The sequence below is a fragment of the Carlito syrichta genome, unplaced genomic scaffold (genome assembly GCF_000164805.1).
Source record: "Carlito syrichta isolate Samal-C Ts95f unplaced genomic scaffold, Tarsius_syrichta-2.0.1 Scaffold309885, whole genome shotgun sequence".
NCBI classification, from domain to species: Eukaryota; Metazoa; Chordata; class Mammalia; order Primates; family Tarsiidae; genus Carlito; species Carlito syrichta.
In genome coordinates this window covers 161,768-175,428 of record NW_007253981.1, presented here as the reverse complement: position 1 = coordinate 175,428, position 13,661 = coordinate 161,768, and the positions used below count along the sequence as shown (strand labels likewise).

The following is a 13,661-nucleotide window of genomic DNA, read 5'->3' as shown; positions in this document are numbered from 1 at the left end:
TGGAGTCTCATTCTGTCACCCAGACTGAAGTGCAGTGGCCGCTCCTGGCCACCGCAGCCTAGACCTGCTGGGCTCTAGCAATCCTTCCGCCTCAGCCTTCCAAGTAGCTGGAACTACAGGCGTGCGCTACAACACCCAGCTAATTTTTTATTTTATTGTAGAGATGAGGTCTCGCCAAGTTGCCCAGGTGGATCTCGAACCCGCGGGCTCAGGCAATCCACTCACCTCAGCCTCCCAAAGGCGCGGGATTACAGGCTGAGCCACCGAGCCCAGCTGATAATGAGCATTTCTAACAAATTCCAAGGTAATGCTGTAGCTGCTGCTCTGCACTTTGAGAACCACTGTATCATATGATTGTTGTTACTTAACAAAGTCTTCCTCTAATTCAAGACTAATACAGGGCTAAATGACTACCCTTAAGGAGAATGAAATACCTAAAAACTATAAACCAAACTCTGTATATACGCATACTTCTCTGAGAGGGCACAGAGCCTGCATCATACTTTCAAAGGTGTCCAGAGGCCAAAGAACTGGTATGCATGCCTCTGTGTGCCTTTATCAAACCTTCTTTCAAGTCTACCAGTTCCAGAAAGCAAGCCCATTCTCATCTCTTCTCTGGATAAAGGGAAGACTGTTATTTGTGTGTGTGTTTTTTAAGAGATGAGATCTCACTGTGTCACTTAGTGTAGAGTGCAGTGGCATGATCATAGCTCACTGTAGCCTCGAGTTTCTGGGCTCAAGTGATCCTCCTACCTTAGCCTCCCAAGTAGCTGGGAGTACAAGCATGTGCCACCACACATAGCTAACTTTTTTTTTTTTTAAGTGAGAAAGCAGGATTTATTTGTTTATTTTTATTTATTTAGTTTTTTTGAGTTGGAGTCTCACTCTGTCACCCAGACTGGAGTGCAGTGGCCGCTCCTGGCCACCGCAGCCTCGACCTGCTGGGCTCCGGCGATCCTTCCGCCTCAGCCTTCCAAGTAGCTGGAACTACAGGCACGCGCTACCATGCCTAGCTAATTTCTTATTTTATTGTAGAGATGAGGTCTCACCAAGAAGTCCAGGCGGGTCTCGAACCCACAGGCTCAGGTAATAAACAAGATTTATTGAGATAACAGAAAAGTTTCCACAGTGGGAGGGGGCCCAAGGGGGTTGCCCACACCTACCTAACTTCTTCTTCTTTTTTATTCCTTTTTTTCTTTTTTTGAGTTGAAGTCTCACTCTGTCGCCCAGACTAGAGTGTAGTGGCCACTCCCAGCCACCACAGCCTCGACCTGCTGGGCTCCGGTGATCCTTCTACCTCAGCCTTCCAAGTAGCTGGAACTACAGGCGCACGCTACCCCACCCGGCTAATTTTTTGATTTATTGTAGAGAAGAGTTCTCACCAAGTTGCCCAGGTGGGTCTTGAACCCGCGGGCTCAGGCAATCCACTAACCTCAGCCTCCCAAAGCGCAGGGTTACAGGCTAAGCCACTCAGCCTGGCCCTACCTAACTTCATAAAATTTATTTTTAGAGATGAGGTCTCACGTTGCCCAGGACGGACTTGAACTTCTGGCCTCATGTGATTCTCTTCCCTCTGCCTTCTGAGTAGCTGGGATTACAGGTGTACCCGGCCAATATGTGAACTATTACACGTTTCCACCCACAGCAGGTGTTATTGTAAAACCCTGGTTCATAAATAAACCGAGAGCTAGGCAGGGGTAATTGTCACTTGTTTGAATAAGAACCCTGGTCAGGTCTACACCAAAAGAAGATGACACTTGGTTTGATACCAAGCATCCTTCATGTACTCAATTCAGTCAATGTGAAAGTGTTTATATACTGGGGGTATGGTGAGACAGCAGCAGACACCAATATTCTCCTGTAGAGTTTCAGGATTCTCCAGGCAGGCAGTGGGGGTGCTTATTTCCTGGAAATAGAAGAAGGAACATTCCGCCCAATACTCTCTTTTTGTCAGTTCTTGGCAACGCTGACCACCTAACTACACTAATGCACTTTCATCTCTTTTTTTTTTTCCTTTTGAGTCAGAGTCTCAATCTGTTGCCCAAGCTGGAGTGCAGTGGCATGCTCATGGCTACCACAGTGTCGACCTGCAGGGTTCTGGCGATCCTTCCACGTCAGCCTTCCAAGTAACTGGAACTACAGGTGTGTACCACCACGCCTGGCTAATTCTTTGATGTGTTAGAGACAAGGTCTCACCAAGTTGCCCAGGCTGATCTCAAACCCCTGGGCCCAGGCCACTTTCATCTCTTCAAGGCATTTATGGCTCTGTTTTTCTCTACCTTAGGCTATTTGTGGCTCAGTGACAATGGGAAAATATTTCCTGCTCAGACATACCTGAAATTCCCAAGACGTAGGATAAGCAGAAGACAGTCCTCTTTAGGAATGTCCATCTCCTAACAGCAATTCCAGGCACACTCTGGCATGCTCTACTTCTCTGGGATAACTCTGCCACCTACCCACTCTGCTGTATTTCCCTAAGTTTACTCTCTTCTCAACACCATTAGGGAGTTCAACTTACCAATCTTTTATTTCATAGATTACACTTTTTGTGATGCATCTTAAAAATCATCACTAAACCTAAGGTCACTTAGATTTTCTCTTGTTATCGTCTAAGAGTTTTATGGTTTGTATGTTAGATCCATTTTCAGTTATTTTTGTGGAAGGTGTCAAGTCTGTATCTAGATTCATTTTTTTGTATGTGAATGTCCACTTGTGCCAGCACCTCCTGTTGAAAAGATTATCCTTTCTTCACTAAATATATTTGTTTGCCTCTATTTCTGAGTTCTCTATCCTGTTACATTGATTTGTTCATCTATTCTTTTGCCAAAAACCTGTACACAAATGTTTGTAGCTGCTTCATTCATAACTTGGAGGCAACCAAGATAATAAGTCCTTTGATAGATGAATGGATTAAAAAACCGTGGTATAACCAAACAATGGAATATAATTCAGTGATTAAAAAAAAATGATGAAGCCAAGAAAAAGACACAGAGGAACCTTAAATGCATACTGCTAAGTAAAGGAAGACAATCTGAAAAGGCTACATACCAAGTTATTCCAACTATATGACATTCTGGAAAAGCCAAAACTATGGAGACAATAAAAAGATCAGTGGCTGTCAGAGAGTCAGGGGGAAGAAGGGAAGGACAGATAAATAGGTGGGGAACAAGATTTTCAGGGCAATGAAACATTCTGTATGACAGCATAATGAAGATATATGTCATCATGCATTTATCAAAACCCATAAAAAGTACAACACAATGAGTGAACCCTAATGTACACTATGAACTATAGTTAATAATGTATCAATATTAGGTCATCAATTGTAACAAATGTGTTACATGAATGCAACATGTCAATGATAGATGAAACTGTATGTGAGGAGATATATGGGAATTTCCTGTATTTCCTGATAAATATTTTTGGAAACTTAAAATTTCTCTAAAAAATAAAGTCTTAAAAAACAACAATAATCCCAGAAACTGTCAATCTTTTGGAAATCCAAGTGAGAAAGAAATCCAAAGACAACAGAGGTTCTTACCAAGTGGAGTAACCCGGGGCTGAACATCCTTCAGAACTTCATGTAGCCACTCCGTGAACCGAACATAATAAAGATCAGAAAATATGTCATCAACTCTTCCGTTTTCGAAAAGATACTGAAAGAAAAACAATATAAGTTACCGGTGGTCTCCTAAGCAAGGCTTTCAGGGGAAACAAATGTATTTTTCTACCAGTACTACCACCTTTCCCTACCCATCCTCTGGTCAACAAACCAAGGCACCAGATCAAAACTCTCCAGCATGTGACATTTCCATAATATGCTTTGGATCATGCAAACTGATTCTCATAACATTCTTCATAGTTGTGTCAATAAGATAGATGTTATAAATGCTATTCCACCTAGGCAATGTCTTGTGGTAGCAAAAATCATGAATAGCCTCTTGGATCAGCCTTTCATTAGATGTTGTGTAATTTAAATAATACATGCAGGTCTTTTAACTTCTGGGGTTCAGTTTCCTGGTCTGTGAATAAAGACGATTGTTTTCTGTTTTCCAGGACTGGGAAGAGCATGAGATGAGACAGAGCATGTTAAAGCAATTCATATGGCTACATTACAGCCGGCATAAAAGAGAACAAATTAGGAAGCAGACTTCTAAGAATCAGACAAGAGTAAGTCTCAATTATCAAGTCCTGATCTATCATACTATGGGTTACTCCTCAAGAGTCTTGAAACACTAAGAAATCCACCTATGCTCTCCCAAACTGCCAGTCTACAAGTTTCTGTTATGCTTCACCACATCTCTACAAAAAAAATTTTTTTTAATTAACTGTGCATAGTGGCATGTACCTGTAGTCCCTACTACTCAGGAGGCAGAGGTGGAAGTATCACCCAGGAGGTTGAAGCTGCTGTGATCCATGCCACTGCACGGCAGTCCAGCTTGGGTGACAGAGCGAGACCCTGACTTTAAAAAAAAAGGGGGAGGGAGGCGAATTTTAAAACTTGGCTGGGCATGGTGGCTCATGCCTGTAATCCCAGCACTTTGGGAGGCTGAGATGGGTGGACTGCTTGAGACCAGGAGTTTGAGGCCAGCTTGGGCAACACAGTAAAACCTTGTGTATACAAAAATTCAAAAAATTAGCCAGGAGTGCCGCTACATACTTGTAGTTTCAGCTACTCAGGATGCTGAGGTGGAGGGACCACCTGAGCCCAGGAGATTGAGGCTGCCATGAACCGTGATCATGCCACATCATGCCAGCCTGGGCAACAGAATGAGACCCAACTCAAAAAACAAAAGCAAAAAAAAAAAAAAGTCCTCTATGCAGCTGAAAAATAACTTCCTTATTCTAATCTCTTTTTTATCATTTTAATAACTTAACCAGGAAACATCCAATGAGAACATAGTTCAAATATATTCCTGTGGAGATCTGTTTCCTACCTTTTGAATACACAGGAAAATATAGTAGAGCACATCTGGATCATAAGGTTCACCTTCTCCATTTCGAGCTTCCCGTGTCATTAAACAGAGACCATAATTCAACTCAGCCACAGCAGAGGAAATGAGATCTTCCTGGAATCGCAGCAGTTGGCGCCCTGCAACAGAAGCCCAAAGTGAATGAAAGCTCTGGCAATTGTCGTCTCTTTAATGGCTGCCGATTCTCCTGAAAGGAAGGCTCACAGTAGACACTGTCCATCAGGATGCTAGAATAGAAATGGTCTAGGAGTTTGAGACCAGATTGGGAAACACAGTAAGACCCTGTCTCTACAAAAAATTCTAAAAATTCGGCTGGGCGTGGGGGCTCAGTCTGTAATCCCAGCATTTTGAGAGGCTGAGATTAGAGGATTGCCTGAGCCCAGGGGTTCGAGACCAGCCTAGGCAACTTGGTGAGACCTCATCTCTACAATAAATCACAAAAACTAGCCGGGCATGGTAGCATGTGTCTATAGTTCCAGCTACTTGGAAGGCTGAGGTGGAAGGATCACCGGAGCCCAGTAGGTCGAGACTGCAGTGGCCGAGAATGGCCACTGCACTCCAGTCTGAGTGACAGAGTAAGACTCCAACTCAAAAAAAAAAAAAGAAAGAAAGAAAAGAGAGAGGAGAAAAAGGTCACTTGTATCAATGTTTACAATTGGCCTATTAAGGTAGTAATCATACATGCTCCATTATACCAAAGGCTTCCGTTCCATAATCTTCCCACCACACATATCTCTAAAATTATTATAAGGACCAAGAAATAAAAGCAGAAAAAAGCATAATCTACCCTCTGTTACATAAGCAAGCATATGAGCCTAATGCCCAGGAAGAAGGGCACTGAGAGCACATTCACTGGTTCCTATTTCCTCCCAGAAGCCACTCTGCCCAGGCCTGCTAGATCAACTCCATAAAATGTCCAAAAATGTCTGGTCTTGGGCAAAACCCACAAGTCCTGCTCATTTTGCACAGGATCAGACCTGCTTGTTGCTAGTAATGAATTCAACATACTATGTGATATGCTGCTCTCTAGTCCCTAGATCCAGGAGACACCATTTTCCTGCCATTCAGTCCTTCTGTTGCTACGGCAACCAATGCATTTTACACAGAGCCCATTTTCCTTCCCAAACACTCACTCCCAATGGGTGCCAATCTGTTCTGAGCATCCTTTTCTAGTTCAGCGTTCTTGGTCTGGGCCCAGTTTTTCCATACTTCAAGTCCTTCTTCTGGCTTCAAAGAATTTGGAAGCAGAAGTTCTGGAGAAGGCTGTGGCTGTGACTGCGATTCAACTTCAGCAACCTGGACAGTTTGAGCCTATGAGAGAGAAACAATCAAAATGTGTCAATACTGTTTTGCATTAGGTCCTTCTGAAAAACTGCCAGAAAAATGTTACTTATAGCTAGTTTAATTTTTAAAAAAATCTCGACCGGGCTCAGTGGCTCAGCCTGTAATCCCGTGCTTTGGGAGGCCGAGGTGAGTGAACTGCCTGAGCCCACGGGTTCAAGACCCACCTGGGTAACGTGGCGAGACCTCATCTCTACAATATATCAAAAAAATTAGCCGGGCGTGGTAGCTACTTGGAAGGCTGAGGCGGAAAGATCACTGGGGCCCTGCAGGTCGAGAATGCGGTGGTCAGGAGCGGCCACTGCACTCCAGTCTGGGTGACTGAGTGAGACTCCAACTCAAAAAAAAAAATCTCTCTTCTCCTTGTTGTCCTACTTTTAAGAATCTATGGAGTTCTTACCCCAGGGACAGCAAAAGCAACACTGCAACTGGGCTAGCGCAGTGCTTCTCAGCCTTGGTGGAATCTCTTGTTTAAAAACATCAATACTCAGGCTTACCTCAGAATCTTTCTGGGAGAGAAAGACTGGGTATCAGACTTTTTAAAATTCCCCAAGTAAAAATGTAATTCTAATGGCTAGTCACCACTGACGACTACTGGCTCAAAGCATTGCTCCCTTGATCTTTAATGTGCAAATAAATAAATCACTTGGGAACTTTATTTATTTTTATTTATTTATTTTTGAGTTAGAGTTTCTATCACCCAGGCTGGAGTGCAGTGGTACGCTCATGGTCACAGCAGCCTCGACCTGCTGGGCTCAGGCAATCTTTCTGCCTCAGCCTTTTAAAAAGTAGCTTGAACTACAGACATGCGCCACAGTGCTCAGGTACTTTTTCTTAATTTATAGTAGAGACGAAGTCTCACCAAGTTGTCCAGGCTGGTCTCGAACCCCTGGGCTCAGGCAATCCTCCTGCCTCTGCCTCCCAAAGTGCTGGGATTACAGGTGTGAGCCATCACACCTGGTCAAGGGAACTTCACTAAACTGCAAATTCTGACTGAAAATGTCTGGGGGCCGGGTCCAGTGGCTCAGCCTGTAATCCCAGGACTTTGGAAGGCTGAGGCAAGAGGACTGCCTGAGCCCAGGGGTTCAAGACAAGTCTGAGCAACCTGGTGGGACCTCGTCTCTACAGTAAGTCAAAAAAACTAGCGGGGCGTGGTGGCATGTGTCTGTAGTTCCAGCTACTTGGAAGGCTGAGGCAGAAGGATCACCTAAGCCCAGTAAGTCAAGGCTGCAGTGGCCGTGAGCATGCCACTGCGCTCTAGCCTGGGCGACAAGAGTGAGACTCCAACTTGAAAAAAACTAACAAACCAACTATATAAATAAATAAAATAAATAAATAAGCTGGGGGTGGTGGTGCGTACCTGTAATTCCACTACTTGGAAGGCTGAGGTGGAAGGATCACCTGAGCCCAGCAGATCAAGGCTGCAGTGGCCACGAGTATGCCACTGCACTCCAGTCTGGGAAACAGAGTGAGACTCTGACCACCTCCCCCCAAATTATCTGAACTGCTTTTTAAAAATATCTACTTTGGCAAGCCTTGATTCTCATGCCTGTAATCCCAGCACTTTGGGAGAAGGCAGGAGGACTGCTTGAGCCCAGAAGTTCAAGACCAGCCTGGACAGCATAGTGAGACCTCGTCTCCCCCTCAAATTAAAAATTAGTGAGATGTCGTGGCATGTACCTGTAGTCCCAGCTACTCAGGAGGCTGAGGCTGAATGATTGCCTGAGCCCAGGAGGTCAATACTGCAATGAGCTGTGATAGTGCCACTGCATTCCAACCTGGGCAACAGAGCAAGACCCTGACTCAAAAAAGTAAAAATACCCATACCTGGGCCTTATCCTCAGAGACTGATTTAATTGGTCTTGTCATCAGTACTATTAAAAGTTCCCTTGGTGATTCAAATGTCCAAACATAATTGAGGACCAACACTTGGAAGGAAAAAAAAAAAAGACAACAAACAAGTGGTGTCCTCTCCTACACTACTGTAAAAATGAGAAGTTAAGACTTGAGAATCTGTATGGCTTCTCCAGTTATAAGGTTCTACGTTCTTCATTTTTCTTCTGAAATAAAATTCTTTTGTCTCACAACAATATAACCCATTTTATGAAGATAGGAGACATTATACTAGCTTCCTGCCTCCAAAGGAAGGCACCATCAATGGTCCAACAGCCAAGCCATGCAGACAAGAGGTACAGAATGTCTGTAAGGCTCAACTACAATTCCCAAAGGTTTGGACAGATACCATCACTTATACCAAGCATAGGTTCTTGGGTCTCACTTTCCTACATTCTCTGAACAAATCCTCTTGAGCAATCCCCCATGCCAGGGACTACCTCCCTTACCCAAAAGGCTGAGGAATGTCAAAAGTCATTCATATTGAAGGCAAAATAATTTATATATGATATACAAATTTGGTCACCAACAAATAAAAATATATTGCTAGCTTAGACTAAGATACATTACTATGCCTTAAACTTATGAGTAAGGAAAATAATGACTTGGGGTGACGTCCAGATGCTTATTACTAATGTGAGATGAATTTTTGAACCAGTAAAGGTGGCCCCTAAGGTGACCCACCTACTTTGCAGGATGCCTGGGAATCGTGATCTGCCAGTCCCTCTTATTTAAGGAAAAAAAACCCAAACAAGGTACATTATTGAACAGGAGGATAAAGTAATATAGTATTTTTTATATTATGTAGCAAGACTCAATAATGTAGAATAAGTATAAAGATAACCATGTAAATAAACCTGATTTTGCCGCTGTCAAACTATAATAAAACGGCTAGGCACAATGGCTCACGCCTGTAATTCCAGCACTTTGGGAGGTCAAGAGTTTGAGACCAGCATGGGAAACATAGTAAGATCTCATCTCTATATAAAATTTTAAAAATTAGCCAGACATGGTGGCACATGCCTGTAGTCCCAGCTATTCTGGAGCCTAAGGTGAAAGATTACCTGAGCCCAAGAGGTCGAGGCTGCAGTGAGTCATGATCCATACCACTGCACTGCACTCCAGCCTGGGTGATAGAATGAAACCCCATCTCTTAAAAGAAAAAATAATACTATAATAAAAAGTGAATGCATGAATGTTAAAATAACTTTCTATTTTTCTGTTTTATAACATTTCTATATGGAAGAAAAATTCACGAATATTCTTTTCCCCCTAACAAGAACTCTGGCAAAGGGTTTTATATAAACAGACAGGAAAGAAAAGTGTTGTAAAACCTTTGCATAAAGTTAGGCCCACAACTTGTTTTGACTACGTGGAGGTCTTTTGGTTTTATTTTTTTGTTTGTTTTTTAAATTTTTCAATTACTTTTTATTTATTTTATTTATTTATTTATTTTTGAGTTGGAGTCTCACTCTGTTGCCCAGACTGGAGTGCAGTGGCTGCTCCCGGCCACCGCAGACTCGACCTGCTGGGCTCTGGCGATCCTTCCGCCTCAGCCTTCCAAGTAGCCGGAATTACAGGCATGCGCTATCACGCCCAGCTGATTTTTTGATTTATTGTAGAGATGAGGTCTCGCTGCCCAGGCGGGTCTCGAACCTGCAGGCTCAGGCAATCCACTCACCTCAGTCTCCCAAAGGCACAGGATTACAGGCTGAGCCACCGAGCCCGGCTGACTACGTGGAGTTCTAACCAAGATCTACAGCTGATGCCCAATAAACCAGTTTTCATATTCTGTAACAACAAGAGCAACCCTCCCTCCTTTGTAAAGTCTACCCCAGACTTCATGGTTACTTGTATTAATGAGATCAACAAAAACTTTTAGTAAGTGTTTATATAAACAGGTTACTTACCACCTAATCTTAAGGAATCTAAAGAGAACTTTATACTATCAAATATTAAAATTCCAAGGTTAAAACTTAAAACTTAGTTACCCTATGTCTTCAAAGAATGTGCTTAGGCCTAGGCCGGGCATGGTGGCTCACGTCTATAATCCCAGCACTTTGGGAGGCCGAGTTGAGAGGATTGCCTGAGCCCACAGGTTCGAGAAAAGCCCGGGCAACTAGGCAAGATCTCATCTCTACAATAAATAAAAAATTTAGCCGGAAGTGGTGGCATACATCTGTAGTTCCAGCTACTTGGAAAGCTGAGGCAGAAGGATCACCTGAGCCCAGCAGGTCAAGGCTGCGGTGGCCGTGAGCGTGTCACTGCATTCCAGTCTGGGCGACAGAGTGAGACTCCAACTCAAAAAACAAACAAACAAAAAAACAATGTGCTTAGACTGAAAACTGAGAAATGGCAAACAATCTCTTTAAATCATACCAAAGCCCGAGTTTCTTATTCACTAATTCAACAAACATGGGTGCAAAGCTTTGTATTAGGTCCAGAAATATAGAAATGCATTAAATTACAGTCTGGAAAAATAAGTTGATTTAATTTACAGTGATGTGAAGAAAATCCCTGGTGCCAGTTTTTCCCTTGATTCCATTGGCTAATCAAGGAATCAAACAGTTTTTCCAAAATCATTCCCTCTGGGAGGCAGAGGCGAAAGAATTGCCTAAACCCAAAGGGTTCAAGACCAGCTTGGGCAACTTGGGGAGATCTTGTCTCTACAATAAATAAAAAAAACTAGCCAGGTGTGGTGGCACATGCCTATAGTCCCAGTTATTTGGAAGGCTGTGGCAGAAGGATTGCTTGAGACCAGCAGGTCAAGGCTGCAATAGCTGTGAGTATGCCCCTTCACTCTAGCCTAGGCAACAGAGTGAGACTACAACCTTAAAAACAAAGAACAAGAAACAAACAAAAAAGCCAAAACAGGTCCAATAACTGCCAACTATTATGCCCCTCTCAGACACCTAGTGCATGTCAGGAAGGCAGTTGAGCTTAGAGCCAGAGGACCAAACGGCATTAGAAGTGAACTCTTAGCCCATACTCCAGTATGGGCGACAGAGTGAGACTCCCACTCAAAACAAACAAACAAAGTGAACTCTTAGAGTGAACCATGCAGAAATCCCCTCCTCTCTCTGCACGCAGGTCCAAATTCCTCTTATCCAATAAATGAGCACATTCTTATGATATCTAGCAATATAGCTCTCCTTTATGCCATTTTCTTAAAAAGTGTGTCACCAGTGACTGTCTTGATTAAAGTCAAGTTTATAGTCAAGTCCTGGTATTCTTGCCCTTTCTTCTACTTTTTTTTTTTTTTTGAGTTGGAGTCTCACTCTGTTGCCCAGACTGGAGTGCAGTGACCACTCCCGGCCACCGCAGCCTCGACCTGCTGGGCTCCAGTGATCTTTCCGCCTCAGCCTTCCAAGGAGCCGGAATTACAGGCACGCGCTACCACGCCCGGCTGATTTTTGATTTATTGTGGAGATGAGGTCTCGCCAAGTTGCCCAGGCGGGTCTTGATCCCACGGGCTCAGGCAATCCACTCACCTCAGCCTCCCAAAGGCGCGGGATTACAGGCTGAGCCATCGAACCTGGCTTCTTCTACTTTTAACTTGAGGACTCCTCTGATTTTTGAGTTCTGTAGACCTTGGATCTCCATGCAGTGAGGGTTCCAATCACTATTCTGGCTACCCCAGAAATGAGCGATATCTTCTTGGTTATGCTGTTGGCAGCTACCACCACCTGGTACCACCACTCCTGGTGCTCCCCAGTCAAATACTTCTGAAATGGAAGGGTCACAAGCAATGGACACTTTGGCCCTAACCTGCTGACCTTTCTGGCATATTCAGTGTCACTTACATTTTTCTTTGCATTCTGCTCAGATTCCTGACACCACACTCTCCTGGACCTCCCTAGGATATCTAGCAGTCCTTCCTCTATCTACCTTGGGCTTGTCTCTGCCAGGATCTTATAGGATTGTCAATCCTGGATCATCACTCTCAACTCACTTCTCATTCAACTACACATTCTCCCTGGTGAGTCTCACTCAGTAGGTACCATATTATCTCCAACTGAACATCTCATAGCCACCACAAACTAACATTTATAAAAAGAATTCACAGCCGGGCTCGATGGCTCAGCCTATAATCCTGCGCCTTTGGGAGGCTGAGGCGAGTGGATTGCCTGAGCCGTGGGTTCGAGACCCGCCTGGGCAGCGAGACCTCATCTCTACAATAAATCAAAAAAAATCAGCTGGGCGTGGTAGCACATGACTGTAATTCCGGCTACTCAGAAGGCTGAGGAGGAAGGATTGCCAGAGCCCAGCAGGTCGAGGCTGCGGTGGCCGGGAGCGGCCACTGCACTCCAGTCTGGGCGAGACTCCAACTCAAAAAAAAAGAATTCATCACCTTCCCCGCCCACACCTATTCTCCCCAGAGTTCCTTCCCTGCCTTGTTCAATGCCAATACCACCAAAATGGAAATTTAGGAGTCTAAACAAGTAGGGAGAGGTCAGAGCTCATGGGGCAGTGCTTCTCTACTTGCTTTTTACCAGGTCCCCTTTCTGGGTGCTTCCAAACACTAAATGTCAGTAACATATCCAAGTATGTTCAATTGTCTATCTATGGATGGATATGGCAAGGACACAACTCAGGTTGAAAACTTCAGATATAGGATCTTGTACACTGTGGTATAAAGTTGTTCCCACATGGAATGGGAGCCCTTGAAGAATTTTAAGCTAGGAAGTGACACAATCTTACATTTTATGATTATTCTTGTTATTCTACAAAGAATAAATTGAAGAACAAGAGTGGACACAAGAGTTGATGGCCTAAAGTGATGGCAGTGGAGATGATATAAAAGATTTTGAGGTGCCAGGCTCAGTGGCTCAGCCTGTAATCCCGTGCCTTTGGGAGGCTGAGGTGAGTGGATTGCCTGAGCCCGCGGGTTTGAGACCCGCCTGGGCAGCGAGACCTCATCTCTACAATAAATCAAAAAATCAGCCGGGCGTGGTAGCACATGCCTGTAATCCCGGCTGCTTGGAAGGCTGAGGCAGAAGGATCGCCGGAGCCCAGCAGGTCGAGGCTGTGGTGGCCGGGAGCGGCCACTTCACTCCAGTCTGGACGACAGAATGAGACTCCAACTCAAAAAAAAGATTTTGAGAAGTTTGGTGACAGAACCAACATGGCTTGTTGAATGATGGGCTGTGAGGAATAAGAGAAAGCAGAAACAAAGATGGCTCCTGGTTTCTGGCTTAACAACTGAGTGAACAGTAGTGACATTTTCTGAAATGGAGAAGTTTTTTGATAATGGTAGAAGTGGGGCTAATGAAGATCTAAGATATCATCATTAAATCTAAGTAAATGATAAGTAGGAAGTTGAACGTGTGGGAAGTGTTCTAAGGGGGAATACATAGTACAAAGACTTAGTGTGTCAGTATAACACAGGGATTAAGATATATAGGCTCAGCCGGGCTCGGTGGCTCAGCCTATAATCCCGCACCTTTGGGAGGC

The 13,661-nt window shown here is 44.1% G+C and overlaps 1 protein-coding gene across 1 annotated transcript in view; it reads right to left on the bottom strand.

Moving 5' to 3' along the window:
* Positions 1-13,661, bottom strand: part of QRICH1 (glutamine rich 1) — a 58,440-nt gene that overhangs the window by 4,313 nt on the left and 40,466 nt on the right. The window contains exons 4-6 of the mRNA XM_021717630.1: positions 6,107-6,284; positions 4,938-5,092; positions 3,542-3,656 (exon numbers count right to left, since the gene is read on the bottom strand). Coding sequence (XP_021573305.1) covers positions 3,542-3,656; positions 4,938-5,092; positions 6,107-6,284 — 448 coding nt within the window. The remainder of the gene's footprint in view (positions 1-3,541; positions 3,657-4,937; positions 5,093-6,106; positions 6,285-13,661) is intronic.